Source organism: Azolla caroliniana, unplaced genomic scaffold (genome assembly GCF_043228905.1).
Source record: "Azolla caroliniana isolate FFs.n. ecotype wild unplaced genomic scaffold, voAzoCaro1.0.p SCAF_21, whole genome shotgun sequence".
Taxonomy (NCBI): Eukaryota; Viridiplantae; Streptophyta; class Polypodiopsida; order Salviniales; family Salviniaceae; genus Azolla; species Azolla caroliniana.
The window spans coordinates 12,963,104-12,981,734 of record NW_028230456.1 but is presented as its reverse complement, the minus strand read 5'-3'; the positions used below and the strand labels follow the sequence as shown (position 1 = coordinate 12,981,734).

Here is an 18,631-nt window from a genome sequence, read left to right as displayed (position 1 = left end):
TGTTTGATGTATGTATTAGGCCTAGCGGTGAAACATCTCATTGTAACACTTAAAAAATGAAGTTTCTTATTGTATGAAACGACATTTCCTATGGCACGGAAGCAAATGGATACAAATAACTATTTGATTCTTCACTTGAGAAGTGATGGCACACAAGTATTAGATGTTTCGAGCTTCATTTATGTCAACCTTCAAAATACGAAGCCCTGGTTCAATTGAATAAGTACAATGCAAAAAGTTTGTATAGTTTTAAAAATTCACAAGAAAAGAGGAAATTTGCAAGTTATTTATGAGCATATTGCGCTTGTCGTATGCACTAGACCATTCATCTCTAAAATGTCAAATATCAATCTTCATATGAAAATTCCAATCCAAATGCACACGTCTCTACTATTTTGGTTTTAGATTGATAAAAAGTAAGATGTATTAAAATACTCAAAGAAACCCACATCCGAGTACAAGTCCGTAAAGTCATCAAAACTTCTAAGTTCTTATAGCTTTGGTTGTCGTTAGTGATTAATTATTCGAGCGTGGAGAAATGTAGGATTATGATAATGAAAACCCTCTAAAGCTGCATAATAAGAATGTCTATGATACAATAATAAATGCTGGAAACATGTGTGTGTTAAAACGATGATTTGCTTTCTATATAGAAAACACTAGTTGTTCATAACTCTCTTATCTATTTTTGTATGGAATTAGAACCGAGGTACTCTTGCATTTTCTTTGACATATTTATGGTTGGAACCACAATATTTGAGGGGAAGTGTTGTGAGAATAGACATTTATAAAGTTTGCTATAAGTTGATGATATCAAATAAGCAACCCTCAACTTGTGGAAAAGTGAATTTGTAGCTCAACATTGTTCTAGAAGCAAAATACAAGTGGGCATGATTCAACATTAGACACATTTATTGGATACTTGATCATCCACAATCTTAAGGTTCCCAAGCTTCAACACCACATTATCATACTTGAAGCCATATACAACCTAATTATTTTAATAGGGTAAGGCCATGAATTTTTATAAGCGATAGTTCATTAGATCAAATTGGTGGGGGGTATGTTCTAGCACACATTGTCTTGTTACCATTGAGAATATGTCTCATGCTTATAACAATATGACATCCTAGAATTCGTATTGACACTCTTAATGAAAACAAACATTGGGGAACTTAACTATTTAGGGCATTGTAAAGGCTAGAAATTTTCATTATGAAACAAACCACTTTTCACGTGATCTCACTACTTTATCTTAAAAACTTACACATACTTATGTTGCCATAAAGTCATGATGGGAGATTTTTTGTCAACAACATATGAAGGTGTGATTATTTGAGCTTTTTTATATAATAGGGATGTTTTATATGTCGTGTGCCAATCAATCCAACAAGAAGACATACAACCCCAACACACTTGATGTCTGAGATAAATTATATCACATGTAAGAGAGGTGAAACCCCACAAAGAATCGATACAAAGATAGAGAGCTAGAGGTTTCCTATACTCGATTAACTAGAAACATTCAATGAAAAGGGCACATTAGGATGCTCTGGATGTCATGAGAAGTATAATGAGCATGAAGAGACAAACCCAATGATGCTTGGAAGGCATTTCATGGATCAGTGGTTAGTTGCTACCATGATGGACTTGACCGAGGGACAACTAGTATGTCCGCAAAGCCTAGAGTTTGGCTCAATTTAATGAGGTCGAAAAATATGGTTTTAGAGTCATCGCCCCCAAGAAACCAAATATACGAAAGAGCTTGTCAAAACTAGGATTGATCCCAACACACACCCACAAGAGGAAACCAGAAGCACTCCAAAACTTCTTGAATTGAGATAGAATGAGATGGTTCACCAACACATGAGAGAACTTAGTTCACATGAAGGGCAACAATAGCATAGAAATGTGGCTTAAATCTTAGGTGATGAAAGCAAACAAGGCAGCTGACATAAAGGCCACCAAGCCAGAAAAGACCATTGTCACCAAAGGGATAATTGCCCATTTGGACCAATCGCTGCTATCGCACACAAGGTGACCCAACCTTATTTGTATCAAAACGACCATGGACGTGGTAAGAAATATTGTACCCACAATGGTACCAAGGGCAGTGACAAACATGCCAAACCTAAGGAACTTGGGATTTATTTGGGCACTCATAGATTGGTCGGGATGATCTTTCCCGTTGGTGAGAACTATGAGCAATTTGAGACCTTGCGCAATGAGGCTCGACATTAGGTAGCTACCGAAAGCTACAACTTCTAGGATGAGCAAATAGCTGCGATATTCATTCCCTACCACACATGATGCCACCAGATTCGCTTGCGATGTTGGGTTTGTGAATGATAACCCGATAAACACTGCCACGGTGAAGAAAGAATTTACCGACACTATCTCGTCTAATGCTTGCACATGGACTTGTGTCCCCGTTGGCCTGTCGGACATATGGACGTGTTTTCGGCGTGACCATGGCCATTTTGATGATGAGGATGAGTCATTTTGTCCAATGTCATTTTGTTGTTGTTGTTGATTATGTCTTTTCCGTAGATGATGGCTGTCATGATCATGTAGTGATGTATGGCCGTCGTAAACACATCCATTCATGTGGCCATTGCCTGACCTGCAAGGTAAATGGTGCATGTGTTATGCGAGATCGGGTATGTGTTATGCGAGATCTGAATGTTGTTATGTGTCATGTGAGATCTTGAGGTTGTAAAAGTGTCATGCTAGTGTGAATGTTATGGGAGAGAGATCAATGTTATGCGAAGTCGATGTTATGTATCATGTCGGATATCGATTTTCTCATGGTGACATGCTAGATCAACAGCATACATGTATGTCCATGATGTTATACATGTATATGATGTATCCCCCATAATATACATATGTCCATCCTCGATGTGATGGTATACATATACAAGTATACCATCACATCGAGGTCCATATACATTTATGGGTGTGAAATCCTAATGTGTATATGGACCTCGATGTGATGGTATACTTGTATATGATGATGTACATGCATCTGTGCTTGAAGGTATATGATATATCCCCATGTGTATATGCATCTACATGATATATGATGTATTCACATGTGTTATCCCCATGTCTACATGATATATTATGTGTCCCCATATGTATTATGCATCTTGATGGCATACATACAACTATGTGTGAGGGAGATATTCTCATTACATAGACATGCTTCATGATCTTGTATACATGGTATAGTACACCTTCATTTGACACGAAAGAAGTGGTACCTGGCATTTGGGCACATGTATATAAGCATTACCTATTCTTCTGCTGAAATTGATTTGAATGTCCCCCAGGCAACTCTATATTATGTGAAAGATCGGTGGTGCCGCCACTGCCTCCATTGCTGCCGCCACCAATTCCCATCAAGCTTAATCCTTTAGTATGGCACTTAATGTTAGTAGTGGTGGAAAAGTGGTACTGTTAAGAAGGAAGTGGTAAGTAATAAGCAAGTAGTAAGTGGTGTTTAGCGGCTATATGTGTGATCAAAGACAAGGCATTGGAATTGGAGGTTAAAGATGATGAAATGGCTGATTTTCAAGACTCCCAAAGACCTTTGAATGTGTGCGTGTCTAGCTAGATGTGTAGTTATCTCATTGTGAAGATGTGGATATAAGTGTGTGTGAGTGAGTGAGAGAGAGAGAGAGAGAGATGGGGAAATTCTAGTGTTTGGGGGGGGGGGAGTGCTATGTAATTCCACATGTTCATTGTCAATGTTTAATGGTTACTGGAGGGGTAGTGTGGAGGATGAGTTCGAGTCAAACAAGCACCACTCATATTGTACGAATTGCAAGCAAATCCCATGTCCAGCAAACTATGTGAAATTCGGGAACACGGCAACCCTTGCCTAACATGACAAAGCATAATACATCGCAAAGTTTCAAAGGGAGTAGTAGATGAACTCATCCGATTTGTGCGTATTACATTCATCCATATCTTTAATTAAAAAGACAAAGTGTTGTGAACACCTTTACCATGTGCGCATTGGATACCTTTTGAGATAATGCACGTATATTGACAATGGTTAAGTGGAGGAGTCGTGCCACATAAGCTCTCTCATGATATACAAGCTAGGTAAGCCTTGAGGAATCTAGGGTGATATTTTGGTCATGGGTGTGTGCCCATGAGCATGTGCATGTGCATGTTTAAGTGTGCGTGACTCGCGAGCGTCCATGCATCTATGTCCACACATGTCTTTTGACAATTGTTTTTTATTTGAATCCCCTTTTTTTCTTGGGTTTCCGAGAGCTATACATATCATGTGGACATTGTTGTGGATTTTCATAATATTCTCGGAGTTCCCCAATCACACTATATAAAACCTTTTACAAACAAAAAAGGGAAGTATGTGTGTGTATATATATATATATATATATATATATATATATATATAGAGAGAGAGAGAGAGAGAGAGAGAGATAAGGACAACCTTTTACATTTATTTTGTGAGATTAGTGTAGTGCCCTTTACAAGCTGTCCTCAACCCTCATATTTGTAACTCCCTTGAGTTGCAAATGAAGACTTGTCTACCACGCTATTGAGGAAGGGGGTAATTTCCAACAAATTGTAAAGCCTAACACGTCATATTCATTTCTTATAATGTGTAACTATTTGCCGCAAGGAGAGATTCACCACATGGATTTTTAATGCTAGAAATTGATTGTTTAATGACTTGCTAATTGTTTAATCCACATTTTATATCATATAAAGGGGCATTGAAGATCAACAAATGAGAATGTTAACATCTCTAATGGAAAACCTCGTTAGAGAGAGCCATCATCGTTACACAAGCATGGAGCAAACAAACATCCATGGTGAATACATATGTTGCTAAACTTCTCATTTACACTGTTTGTCACATCCGTTCATTCAAATTATCCTGGTGATACTGAATCACTTTCATTATACGAGTTCATTCAAATTATCTTGGTGATATTAAATTACTTTCATTATACGAGGCGCTTTTAACCTAATGGCCACACTGATCTATTATAACGTTTTCTTTTCACACTAATCACAATGATAATACTTAAAAAAAAGCAAAGCTCTAAATCAGTGTGTTTAACGTAACGATGTGGTACGTCAGAATGTTACATATAACCTTCTCACACCTCATAACCTCAAACCCTTAGTGCATCAACATATGCCACAACACAAAATAAACTGGTTTCGAATCGTTTTTCATGAAACCACCTTATGTATGCATTACGGCATTTAGAAGGATCCAAAGCAAGAAAACTATCACAGACTACATGAGAAAAAAGCAACAAAAAAAATATCAATCAAATTGTTCAGTATAATTTGTTTTCGTGATTTTTAACGAGGAAAAAAAATTAACCAACAAGGTTCCAGACCACGGCTTCCTATAGAAGTAGGGCCGATATGTTATACTCTCTTTTTTATCTATCATCACATTATGCTTCCTTTTCTCGGAAACTTCTCTCGAGAATCCCTAATAATAATAAATCCTTGCTTTTTGCACTAAAAAGCAACCCTGAAGAAAAGCACATGCTGTAACTCGAACATCAAACTGCCCACATGAGTAACAGACACACCGGTAGATCGACATCAGCATCAGCATCAATCATAAAAACAACCTGTGCAATGCATTGCATCCCTGCGCCTGCATCATCATCATGATTTGAGAATAACATGGATTTTTGAGCTATCCACCTGTGTACCACAAAGCTGCAATTAGGGAGAAAGGCATTTGCATATCCCTGCAGATGTGTATATATATATATATATATTAATGTACATATATAGTCAAACCAAATCATCAAGGTGCGAAAACCTGCATCCAACCTATCACAAAGTTACACATAACAACCCTCATCAACCTAGCCATCTTTCCGCAAGACCCTTCCTGTAAATCTTCGTCCAACAAAACCATCATACAACCATCACCATTACCATCAAAAGGATCATCATGGTCACCATCATATCTAACACTTCTCTGCAGAAAAGCAAATTAGGATAGCATATTGCAATGCATGTACCATCATCATCATTGCACGTCATACCATCATTATTGTCACCGCATCTAAAGCTTCTACATTCAAAAGCAGATCACCATATAGCATATTCCGGTGTACACACCTGGAACTGCATCACCATCACCTCTCATTATCCTCACCATCACTACCCTCATCCCCTTCCTCATGCCTAAAGTTTCTCAGAATGAAAGCAGTTTGGCATAGCATATTCCAATGATGTACACACCTGGAACGGCAACCTAAAAAATGCCAAAACTGACTATGTGCCGTCTTCCATCGCAACCTATCAAATGGCCTTGAGAAGAAAAATATGCACATTCACAATAACAAGCAGCCTGCATCCAACAATCATTCCATTTATCTAATAATTACATAGTTTTTAATGTGAATGGAATCCTCAACCTGCAAACCTGCACAAAAATCAAGCTATAGTGTGAGCTACATAGGGTAGCCACAAAATCAACCTACAATGTGAGCAGCCTCTGGAAGCCTCAAAGTGAGATCTACCTGTTGTTCTACTTCAAAAGATTTTGTTGGGTTAATCAAAGAAGAATAGTGAAAGGCCCGAAAGTGCAAATATTCGAATCGTTTTGACCTATTATATGATCCTTTAGCATATCCACACAAATCATAAACCTACCTGTAACCTAGATTTGTTAGCCAAGTCAAGCCAAAACCAGATTACCCATTAAGCAGCACATAAAAAATGATACAACGATTTCTTACGTTCTTAGTGCCCATTTTCATTCCCATCATCGGATTGGTGCCGCCCATCTCGCTCTCTATTCCACTGCTCAATTTTCGCTCTTCGTTCAGCACTTCCCTCTCTCACAGGGTTTCTATCTCTGTGTCCAGAAGGACTCCGCCTTCGGACCGATGGGCTATGAACTCTATCATCGTCTCTTCTTCTAGGCCTACGGTCATCACGTTCATACCGGCGGTCATCTGGGGCACTCCCATGCTTCATGGCTCGTCCGCCATAACTGTGATGGTCACCATAATGCCTTTCGCGTTTGTTCTCATGCTCTCGTCTTGGGCTACGACTTTGGCTCCGGCTTCTGCTTCGGCTTCGGCTCTTGTTGCTCCTCCGATACCTCCCAAATAACTTCCTTCGCATCTCCCTGAGATTTTTTTAAAGAAGGTTCACACCATGTTCACATTCCTTCATGCGCAAAACAAGTCACATTATGTTCACATTCTTTCATGGTCAAAACAATTCACATCATCTTCACTCTTTTGTGGCCAACATAATGTAAGGTATTCTTGTTTAAAATGCATTCAAATTCTTCTTACGTGTTTAAAACAATTCACGTCATGTTTACATAATTTCACAGTCAAACCAAATGAAATCATGTTCCCATTCTTTCATGTTCAACAACTATCTATATAACATTCATGTTCTTTGACACTTGGTCGTTATGTTCATGTGATTAGCAATGGGCACGGCTCGGTTTCGGTTTGGTTTGGTTTCAAGGCAAAGAAACCGAACCGTTTATTTAAAACAAAAACAAAACCAAACCGTTAATGAACTCTCAGTATTTAAACCAAACCATTTAAGAAAAAGTCAAAACCAAACCACTTAAAACCAAACTGAACCATTTAATAAAAAATTTAAACCTAACCATATAAGTCAAACTAAATTAAACATCTAAATAAACAAAAGTACATTAAATTAAATAAGCATTCAAGTTAAATTTATTAAATCAATAAAAGAAACTTTAATTGAACAATTAAATTAAATAAAAATTTAAGTTAAATTAACTAAATCAATAAAAAACCATTAAATCAATAAACTATAAAGGTAAAAAAAAAGTTAACCAAAAACCTATAAACCTGTAAACCCGAGTTTTAGAACCGAACCGTTTATCGAGAATCCAAACCAAACCATTAAATTTTTTTGGAACCAATAAACCGTTAAACCATGGCTTAACGGTTCGGTTCACTTTGAGCTGAAACCATGCCCATTGCTACATGTGATCAAAACAACACACATTATATTCGCATTCTTCGATGGTAAGATAACAAATCCTATTCTCTTCACATTGTTTCACAGTCAAACAATACATATACTCTGTTGACATTCTTCCATGACCAATCAATTTACTTTCATGTTCTTTCATGCAGCCGAACAAATAAATTCTCATTCTTTCAAGGACGAACAATCAAATTTCACATTATGTTCACGTCCTGTTTGGGTTCAGATATAACCTGCTTGTTTTCTTCAAATGCATAAAATTACAGTATCCACCACGGTTACACGTATTCTCTTCATACTGCCTGCATGTAGCCTCTCTGAAGTCAGTAACTGGTGAGAAGTCTAGAATGATAGGACGGCCTGTGTATACGACGAGTCAGTAAGAATCGATCCATTCCGAATACAAAAGGTTACCCTTTTCCACTAAAAAACTCATCAAAATCTTGAACACAATCGATTGCGGGATGTCGGAAATCATTATATATGTACAAAACACATGCCTGCATAGAACCTCCCTCTCATTCCTTGTAGAGCTGCTGCTGCTTCCTCTTCTTCACGGAATTGGGCATAGACATTACCAACCTGTATAGTTTATATGATAAGCATAAACAACGATTTAAACCAAGAATACATTAACAAAGGAGAATCGATTATCGAAAATAGTAGTAATAAATATACCATATGATCAGCCATATTGTCACAAACGTTTAGGCTTTCCAGCTCCCCATACTTGCTTAGCTCCTCGAATATGTCTTCGTAAAAATCCTGTTTTTTAACATAGAGGAGAAGAGACAAAACTTGATCATCAAGTGAAAATTCCCCGCAACAGGATGGTTCAACTTCACACAAAAGCAAAGGAGGAGGAGGAGGCAAGAAAGACAACTAAACTATAAGATGAAAGAAAGAAAATAATGGTTAGCGAGGAATGGAGAAAAGAATGAAAGGAGCATAATTTTAGTCAAAAATCAAGCGACCATACATCTGTGGATCTCAAAGAAGGGAGGAAAGAAAGAAAGAGAGAGAGAGAGAGAGAGAGAGAGAGAGAGAGAGAAGAGGAGGTGACCTCGAAGTGTTCCTGGATCTTGCGCGGATCAGAGACGGCGGCGGAGGAGGCAGCCATGTCGAGACCGAGGGTGATGCTGGCGCCATAGTCGGGCTTCTGGTACATGTTGGAGAACAGTATGGTGGGGCTGATGGTAGGTTTGTTGTGGATGCGGGAGCAGCGGTCGCCATGGCGGCAAGCCCCGATCTTGAAGTAGAAGGGGCAGTTCACGCGATCCTTCTCCGTGCCGAATATGGAAGCCAGGTGCTCCGCCATAGCTTGATCTCTCTATCTCTCTCTCTGTCTTTCTGTCTCTCTGTCTTTCTGTCTCTCTGTGTGTCTGTGTGTCTGTCTGTGTGATCTCTGAGTTCGATGGATGGATGGATGGTGATGATGATGATGATGATGGGTCGGTCTTTCTGTCCGTCCGGACAAAAAAACTACGCCGGACAAAACTACACCGGGAAAAAGAAAAAGAAAAACCCGTTGTAACGTAGCTATGTATGTATGTACATATGTACAATAGAATAGACATTTGGTTAAGTGCGCACTTAGAGGTTTTCTAAAACATTTTAGGGTTTTCGGAAATATTTTCCTTCTGTGCTCCAATCATACAATTCTTGATAAGGAAAGTGATCAATTTACGTGATATAATTGACCTGAAACGTTTCTGGTTTCAGCATACACACTCTTCAGTTTCTTTCTCAATTCTAGATTACCTTTAGTTTTCACCTTTTTGCTACGTCTTGAGGAATACATCTATTATGCAACAAAACTAATGAACTTCCTTGGATGCAATGAGTTTTTTTCTTGCGTCTTCTTCCTAGTGGCAGCAGGTTTGAGGAATCGAAGTGCAAATGGAGGTGACAGGAAAGGAGTGCGAGGGAGCAATGGACAAATCACAGGCTGCAACTTCTGTCATCTTTGAGAATAAAGAAGATGCACAGAAAGAGAGAGGGAGGGAGAGAGGCTTTCTCGTGTAGGAAAAGAGCACGCATGCACGTGGCACAAGCACACACAGAAAGAGAAGAACAATAGATGGAAGTTTTGTTGCACATGGAGAATGAGAGCTCGCGTTCACGGCTAATCACTACAAAAACTTGACTATTCACAATCATCAATAATTGTTTGCCCTTCTTTGCTTATGTTCTTTAATCAAGAATCAAAATCACATACTCGTAATTGTAAACACACACACAACACACACATAGAACACATGACACGCACATAGACACAAAACCTCCTTTTGTTGTTTCTGAATGTGTGGAACATAGTTTCAATTTGGTTTAATGTAATTTCGTCATGAAACAATGTAAATTTATTGATTTCGATTTTGACCTCTATAATAATAATAAACACACTTAATAGAAAACTAACGCACTTAAGTGGGCACACACTTAACCGAATGTGTACTAAGCTTTCTCGGTGAACATCCTTGATGAAGCGTATGTAGTATCCCACATAGCCCAGGAATCCTTGCACTTGTTTTTCATTCGTGGGGTGTGAGAATGTTTAGTATAAGTTGCTTAGTCTTGACTTTTGCTTCATATGTAGAGATGTCGCCATCTTTCGATACCACATTGACCCAAGGATAAGTCTATATTTGACACAAATTTAGCACTCAAGGGATTTAAGTGAGAGTTGCTACTCCTGGCATTTCTCGAACATCGTATGTAGTAGTTGGAGGTGTTCTTTGTGCGTGGAGTGGCAACACAGGTCATCGACATAGGATTCAACACCATTTGTGAAGGTTGGATGCAATGATGTAGTATGCCCCTCGTTCCTTGATAGGTACTTAGAGGTGAGGTGTGTGTCAGACCAAATGACATGTGTTGGTACATGAATATCCCAAATTCAATGGCAAAAAAGGCAATGTTATGTTGATCTTTGGGCACTATCGAGATTTGGTTGTACATATTTAGAGAATCCGTCGATAAGACTATAGTCTACCTTCCCCTCTATTCTCTCTAATAGATGTTCGGGTACGAGACTAGATAGTTGTCATGGACTGTAGCTTTGTTCAATCGACGATAGTCAATGCGTATGCAGATTTTGACATTATTATTTGGAACGATGACTGATGGGGACATCCAATCCATTTGGTTTTCTCCATCTCTCCATCTCTCCATTAGGTATACAATCAATCGTGGCTACCAACATTTTGCTGACTTAAATTTCACTTGTGTGTGATGTAGGTTCGTTGGATGAGGGCATTGTCTCAACAGATCACTATAACAATGTGGCCCCAAACGAATGCACGATGAAAGTTTTGAATAGTGGGGCCCATGATGATGATGATGATTTTCATTGATGATTACCCCATTATGAACCCCATAAATGATGAGATGATGATAGATTATTATTAATTATTAGCATTGATGATTATCATCATGGGCTCCAATGATGAAGATTAAGCCCATTATGTGTAAGTAATATAAACTATGCGAATAGCTCATTAAATCAGTTAAATCTTAGGGTTTTAATAAGGGCCAAAAAACAATGACATTCTTCCTCTCTTGGCAGTCTCTAACATTCTCTTCAATCTTCAAACTATTTCGAATTTCGAAATCACATCCCCCCCCCTCTCTTCTCCCTGCACAGAAGATCGACAAGTTTAATTACATTTGGTTGGTTTGGTGCGCTCAAAGTCGAGACAACATTTTAAGATGTAATAAGATTTCTTTCTTTCGTTCTCCTAGATTCTCACACACATGATTTGTAATCTTAGAAGCCAGCCAGACTACTTTGGTTTTAAAACAAATGTTTTCCTGTTGATGTGCACAGTTCACATAATTGGTATGTGTGTCTATGTGCCTATTGATTGTAGGCAGACAGATGAATTCCCTTTTTCTCATTAATTCTGATGGACTACTCCCACGTTTGTTTCAGATTATCAGCCAAAGCACATGGGTTCCCATTAATGGCAAGATCTAATCGTGATGGGATTAGCCACAATGATCTTGTGTTTTTTCATGGATGTGGATGACTTGTCGGGCATGGTAAGAAGAGAAAAAAAATCTTTATAGCCATACTGGTCGAACTAAGATTTCATCGCTATTATGAAAGGAAGATACTAAATGCCTTAAATTCTTGCCTCACATAACATAAACCAGTTATAAGATACAATAGATAAAAATAGATTTGAATTGAAAGTTTTGTTTGTTTACCTGAAAGTGAGAATGTTTTCATAGGTTTGATGCTTTTAAAAATTCTGTAATCTATTAAATAGTTCTATTCTTTACCCAAAAGGGTTAAAGTTCTGAATGATTAATTCTCTTAAATTAATTAAATAGTACCCTAGAAAACATCAATTTGATGTTGTTTCATGGTCTGAAAATCCCTAATAATAATCATGGAAATCCAAGTTTGTACATATTTAGTAGCATTTGAGAGAGTGATGATCTGAAACAAGTGTGTGCTAATATCTGAGGAAATGCAAAATTATGAAAACAAGTGGAGACAACGTTTTAGAAAAATTGTACATACAACTAATATGAATGTAGTGGGAGGTGGCTCTCATAGTCTTTGTTATCATGTTTTTGTAAGGTTTCAAAGTTTCTATGTAAAACTACATATAATTATGAATCTCTATATAAAACTAGAGGCAATTCGACTTTTTTTGGCAATAGGTAAGTGTGGGCACATTGCTTGCATTTGCTATCGCGGGGATCTCAATTCTCATTCTTAGGTACATGCCCCCAGACAATGCACCTCTTATTCCTGTTGATGCCATGCCACCCTTGACAATCCCTACTTTCACCAATCTTTTCCCATCCGATGTGACATCACAAGATGTCCAACAAGAAAAAACTGTCCCCTTGCTTGACAATCCAAAAGTGCAACTCTAAAAAAATAGCCCAGATATTGATAAAATTCTGTTGATTTCAGATCTTTAAGAAATTCTCGGTAATATGATATTTTTTTAAGGTGCTTTGTACCTTGCAGGCGATTCGGAGGGTAGAAGCCATTGGGTGGTGGAAATGATAATTTTGGCTTCAGTTATTGGATCTGTATTCGTTGCGGTAGGTGCATGTGGCGAACTTCTCCCTAGGTAAAGATATCCACTTATAGAGATTTTGAGGGTTTGTTCCAACCTTTTTTCTTCGGTGCCGAGTCTATAGGTGGAACACCAGATATGTAGATAGCATCATATGGTGATGTATGAAAGCATTAACAAACTTTGTCGATCTTAATGGCATGCACTATATTTGGTTACGATGGGTGCTTGGGTATATTCATTCTGGATGGAGTATTTGTCTCTATTAAAATCTGTCTCTATCTCATTGCATCATATACATGTGTGCCAGGGTTGATCTGTCCATTTGTTTCGTGGCTTCCTTTACTAAGCACAGAAAGCTAGAACTACCAACGAAGCTGCTGCACAGGAATCTTCAAAATGGCCATGGCAGGGACTTGTTGAGAATCTGCAAATGGCCCAACAAGAACTTTCTTATATTTTAGACTTCATTACTCATGTGAGAATCACTCTTTCACGATGCTTTACTAATTTATTTGTGTTTATATTTGTTGTTTTCCAAGTTAAGACATCATTTTCAGATGTAATCTCTTGTTTTGGTCTCTAAGAAGATGTTAATGTATCTTTCTTTCTTTTGATTCTACTGTGGTTGTGAATGGCTTAAAATTTTGAATGGCAAGTATGCAGAAACCAAAACAGTTATTACATGAGGCTTGCTCAGAGCTACCATTGCGGGCAGCTTCGAAACGGCGTAGCTTTAAGGTATTGGAATCCACTGTACACTGTATTTATCAATATAGATTATAGACATTACATGTACACATGCAGTGTTTTGGTTATTATTTACTCTCCTCGTGAGTTGCACTACAATGGATATTTTCTGAATCTGCCTTGTACAATTATATATTTTAGAATCTTTATTTGTTTCTTTTATAACTTTGCCTGCCCTTTGTGTGAACTATGTGACAAAGGAAGAGATAGGTTGTTAATGGGGGAAGGAAAGTTCGGCAATATGTTTTTGTATTATGTCCTTTTGTGTTTCTCGATAAGTTCCATTCTGTCTGTAAAAGCCGAACAAAATTCGAAATTAACAGTGGTGAAGGATGAACATTCCCCATTTCATTATCCTTCCATGGGAGATTGCTACTATTACAAGAACCAGAGGCTTTTTCTAGTGGCCAGCTGTTGCAGTGGATTTTGTTTGGTAGTTTTCGGTCAGCATCTCCTTCCCTTCCATTTGGGTGAACCTATTTTGCTTGTTTATTTTATGAACATGGGAAAACATCTCGTATCACTATGACTGGAATTATATTGAAAATGTAAAGGTTGGTGTTTTCATTTCAATTTTTTTATTATCAATTCTCATAAAAACTCCCTTCCTATCTTCAGTCAGGTCTGTTCTGATCATCACGATAACATCACCTATGCAACTATGTAGTGACATAGTCTGTACACATGTAGCGACATACTCTATAGAACTATATATAGCTACATACACTATATAATGTACTATGTATTCCATATAACTATACAGCCATATAGCTTTATACTCCACATAAGTATATTATATTTGTTATTATGATGGTTGTAATGGGCATTTTTTACCTAGATTCACTGTTCATTGCTTCTATTTGTCTCCAGATAATTGGAAAATATTTGAAACAAACTGCAAAAGCATTGGAGCAACACGTTAATAGAGAAGCCATATTTTATGGAGCCCTTATGAGGTATATTACTGCAGAGTTGGAATGAATTTCATTCCTTACCCAATAAAGTTAACACTATTCATTTCTGTACTGAATTATCTAAACGCTAGCTAGGCATCAGCAGCATTGGAAGGTGAAGAGATGCAGAGGCATTTCAGCAGGTCCAGGTGGGAATGCGGGTTTCACCATAGACTTGACTTATCCACCGATGCCAATAGAAATGCTGGCTGGGTTGTCAGCAAGATCAGCTGGCTTATAATCTGTTAACGTTGAACAAGATTCGAATGGATTGCTCATTGCTGATATCCCTCACAACCACATTTCGAAGGATAACTTGGCTACAATATCATCTGATACAGCTGTACGTGATGGTGATGTCATAGTAATTGAGAGGAAACCTAGCGTCTCCAGTGAAAAAGATGTTGTAGATGCTGTCAGTAAATGGGCAATTGCAGCTTACTCAGTGCTTTATCCAAATGGCTCTAGTTGAAGAGCAGGTAAACAATCTATATATATTAGGGGAAACTAAATAATACCACTGGTCAGAAAGTAACTTTGAGAATGTGTGCATTACCACCAGAAAACAGGAAAATCTTTTCATTTCACAAATGGCTCTTGTTCCTCCTCCTCAGCTATCTTCATCTCCACCTCCACCTCCATCTCGTCTCCATCTCTGTCTCCTCCTTCTGTATCGGCATGGAGTACGAGGCGCTGGCTTGGCTCGGTTAGTGACAGAGAACTGGCCCTCTCTCTCTCTCCACTGGTCTGCAAGATGTTGGATCCGACTTCTCAAGTTGCTCATCAAGCTTCTCTCCTCTCTCTTTCGAAGTGAGACTCTCAATCATCTCTTCCAAGAAAACCAGGCTGATTCTACATTGCAAGGTATCAGTCTCTTGGTTTCCTATGTAGTGTTTTCTTCCCATGTGCTTGCAAGAAAAAACCCCAAATACCTTTGCTAAAATGTATAGGTAAATGGTCTTTTTGAGAGAAGTTTTCTTTGGTCATCGATCGGGGCAGAAATAGTGGCTGGTCTCACCACTATCTTCTATCTCTCTCTATTTTCTTGCTGCACGTTTTTTTCAGTATATCTCCCAAAAACAGAAAATAGTAATAATAAAGGTTATGTTTCTAGAAAACCCCTTATTACCCATAAGAAGAACCTATAAATGGAAGCTTTATTTGGGCCCTTTTTCTACATAAAGTTGAACCCATTAAAATATACATATCCACATATTAATGTGGGAAATCATCGACCCGATTAAATCTTTGGACCTCTTCCTCCGTGTAGGAGGGGACAACCCAACATTGTTTTGCAAGCACTAAAGCTTTGTTGTCTTTTGAGCACTGCACTTCAAGAGTGCTCATATCAGAATAGCTCTCTTCTTTGTTACATCAGAACCATCTTCTCCACCATCAAATGCATGGTTTCTAGGTTCTGTGGTGTTATAATAATCTTTAAATGAGGCTATGTTCCTTATTTCATCAAGTTCACCCGCAATCACATGCTTTCCTAACATTTGGATCTTATTATTACACATTGAATTACTCTCTTCATTGGCATACCGAACCGAACCGAAAAGCCGTGGCTTAACGGTTTATAGGTTCGAAGATAAATAAATGGTTTGGTTTGGTTTCAAATGTTACTAATTGGTTTCGGTTCGGTTTTGAATTTAGCGGTTTAGCGGTTTATCGGCTTATCGGTTTTTGTTTATGTGGTTCGGTTTAAAGGTTTATAGGTTTATAGGTTAAAAAATACTCATAAATTTTCCCTATAGGCTCTAACTTTCAACTTTTAATTTTAAACTCTAGTTATAACTTATTAAAATTTATATGCATTATATGTAGAGTCTCCTTTGTTAGAAATATTGAGAATCGATTAGATAGGTATATAGAGTTACAACCACAGAGATGGATATATGAAAACAAAACTTCTATTACATATGAGAGTAGCTCACCCATGCGCTCACACCTTAGAGCTTAGATGGGATCTGGACCAGCTCACTACAAAATTAGTGGGGACTCATGATCAATCCAACCATTGTGTAAGAAAGTGGATTATATTCTATGTTTGGTCTGAGTATAACATTAAATGTGAAGTCAGTTGATAGTAGTGGAGATATTCCTTTTTTGTCAACTGACTTGTCATTTAATATGACCCAATTCCCTAGATATAGGCTAGTGCTAGATAGTACTTATCTTGAGTCAATGGCACATACTTCAAGACTAAGTACATCGTAACTTGCCCACAAAATATTCTAGTTGACTTGATTAGCCAATCCTATTACCTATTTTGCTCTTTCCTAAATACATTGTGTCCTACACATCTACGGTTTCCTAGATTAACACCTTATCAACCCATATGGTCGAGTTGCACACTAGCCACTCCTCATTTGGGGTACTATCACAAAATGTGCACTCTAAGAGCACATATGGGGATAGATTTACAATTTCAGGCTGATCATTGATTATATCTAACATCCTTTTTCATTTATGATGATCAAATACGATAAGTATGATGATAAAATTTATGATCAGTATGATGACAAAATTTATGATAAGTATGATGACAAAATTTATGATAAGTATGATAAATAAATTTATGATGATTTTCTCACACAAATTTATAATAAATATGATAATTAATATCAATAAAAAATGGTTTGGTTTGGTTTTAAATTTTTTGTAAACAATTTGGTTTAAATGGTTTCATAAATTTTAAACGGTTTGGTTTGGTTTTTATTATTAATAAATGGTTTGGTTTGGTTTCACGGGCAAGAAACCGAACCGAATCGGGCCCATTGCTAATTACAACCACCACCAAGGTCAGAAGCTATATTATCTTTTTAGTTACTTTCCTCACCATCTTCTAAAGCAGGCATTTTATGATTCTGGCTTCCGTCAGCATCATATACGTCACTGGCATTAATGTTGTTGATTAGAGTGTCACAATCACAATCGGTTCTAGACTGTTCTAACCTATAGGGATGAATTATTCCCTTAGTAGTTGAAAGGGAGAGAGCCTCTTGTGCAGCATAATTTTTGGCTATCTTCTTAACTCCTGTTGAGCTGATCTTTATGAACACCTCACTACCAAGCCACACTTCAAGCGTAGCTATTGACTTTGAACCATGTCTTTCTACCTTCTATTGGAATGGTATTTGCCTTAATTGGCTCAACTCTTGAAATTCTCTAATGGGATGGAGATGCAAAGTCAAGGGTGTTATTAATGGAGATAATAACCGTTCCATCACACTCCATACTTGTTCCAAATCGAATCCATTGTCCACTAATATTGCTCCAACAGTACTCTCAAAAAAGTCTCCAAGAACTTTTGGACCAAACACCTTCAACACCTTCCCAACCAAACACATGGTCACCTTGTATTGTAGAGGCTTGAGTAGCCCTAACAAAATTTGTGATTCAAGAGAGCAACTCTGATTATGCATGGCGCAAATATCTTTGAAGGTTGTGTTTGATTATGGCTCGAGAAAAGCAATGGTTATTCATATTTGCTGAACAAAGGTCCAAGAGGACACTTGGAGAAAGGCCAGGGTGAGCAAAGAAAAGATGGCGCATGGTGAGAAAATCAAGCACAATATCACCAAGAAATTCTAAGAATTGATAGCACCATCCTCCATGCAGATCATGATGTGAGGCGTGTGTTAATGCCTCAACAAGGAGTGATTTATTGCCAAATTCGTAGCCTAGTTTTGCTTCTAGACCAGAAATATTCACATTGTCCAAACTTGTCTGATGAATATTTATTGCATCTGTTCCTTGCCATTTCATACAAGGACTGGTTGAAATTTATCTCAAGGCCAATCCACTTCATAAAGCCCACTGCAGGGCCTACACCACCAGAAACTACAAAGACTCCAATCAAAACATATATTGTAT

At 37.8% G+C, this 18,631-nt stretch overlaps 4 protein-coding genes across 7 annotated transcripts; 2 read left to right on the top strand and 2 right to left on the bottom strand.

Moving 5' to 3' along the window:
• Positions 1–1,806: 1,806 nt before the first annotated feature.
• On the bottom strand, positions 1,807–3,597 carry LOC147850666 (uncharacterized). Its single transcript, XM_087336861.1, has 2 exons — positions 3,299–3,597; positions 1,807–2,623 (listed from the first exon to the last, which is right to left on the bottom strand). The coding sequence occupies exons 1-2, from the start codon at positions 3,403–3,405 to the stop codon at positions 1,924–1,926; spliced, it is 807 nt and encodes a 268-aa protein (XP_087192987.1). The 5' UTR covers positions 3,406–3,597; the 3' UTR covers positions 1,807–1,923.
• Positions 3,598–5,308: 1,711 nt separating this feature from the next.
• Positions 5,309–9,372, bottom strand: LOC147850665 (splicing factor U2af small subunit B-like). Of its 4 annotated transcripts, none has more exons than XR_015531700.1 (6): positions 9,074–9,370; positions 8,689–8,775; positions 8,511–8,592; positions 8,244–8,370; positions 6,543–7,156; positions 5,309–6,445 (listed from the first exon to the last, which is right to left on the bottom strand). XR_015531700.1 is itself a non-coding variant. In XM_087336858.1 (6 exons), exons 1-5 carry the CDS (start codon positions 9,326–9,328, stop codon positions 6,766–6,768), a joined length of 942 nt encoding a protein of 313 aa, XP_087192984.1. In that variant the 5' UTR covers positions 9,329–9,372; the 3' UTR covers positions 5,309–6,675; positions 6,762–6,765. The 4 variants fall into 4 exon arrangements, 3 of the variants coding, with proteins under 3 accessions (XP_087192984.1, XP_087192986.1, XP_087192983.1); XM_087336858.1 differs by having other exon boundaries at positions 5,309–6,675; positions 6,762–7,156; positions 9,074–9,372; XM_087336860.1 differs by having other exon boundaries at positions 5,309–5,712; positions 6,762–7,156; positions 9,074–9,371.
• A 2,548-nt stretch (positions 9,373–11,920) lies between these two features.
• On the top strand, positions 11,921–12,991 carry LOC147850664 (cationic amino acid transporter 2, vacuolar-like). The gene is made up of 2 exons (XM_087336862.1): positions 11,921–12,051; positions 12,682–12,991. The coding sequence occupies exons 1-2, from the start codon at positions 11,992–11,994 to the stop codon at positions 12,898–12,900; spliced, it is 279 nt and encodes a 92-aa protein (XP_087192988.1). The 5' UTR covers positions 11,921–11,991; the 3' UTR covers positions 12,901–12,991.
• A 716-nt stretch (positions 12,992–13,707) lies between these two features.
• LOC147850663 (mediator of RNA polymerase II transcription subunit 17-like) lies at positions 13,708–15,724 on the top strand. The gene is made up of 4 exons (XM_087336569.1): positions 13,708–13,790; positions 14,670–14,755; positions 14,849–15,231; positions 15,367–15,724. The coding sequence occupies exons 1-3, from the start codon at positions 13,710–13,712 to the stop codon at positions 14,991–14,993; spliced, it is 312 nt and encodes a 103-aa protein (XP_087192695.1). The 5' UTR covers positions 13,708–13,709; the 3' UTR covers positions 14,994–15,231; positions 15,367–15,724.
• Positions 15,725–18,631: the final 2,907 nt, after the last annotated feature.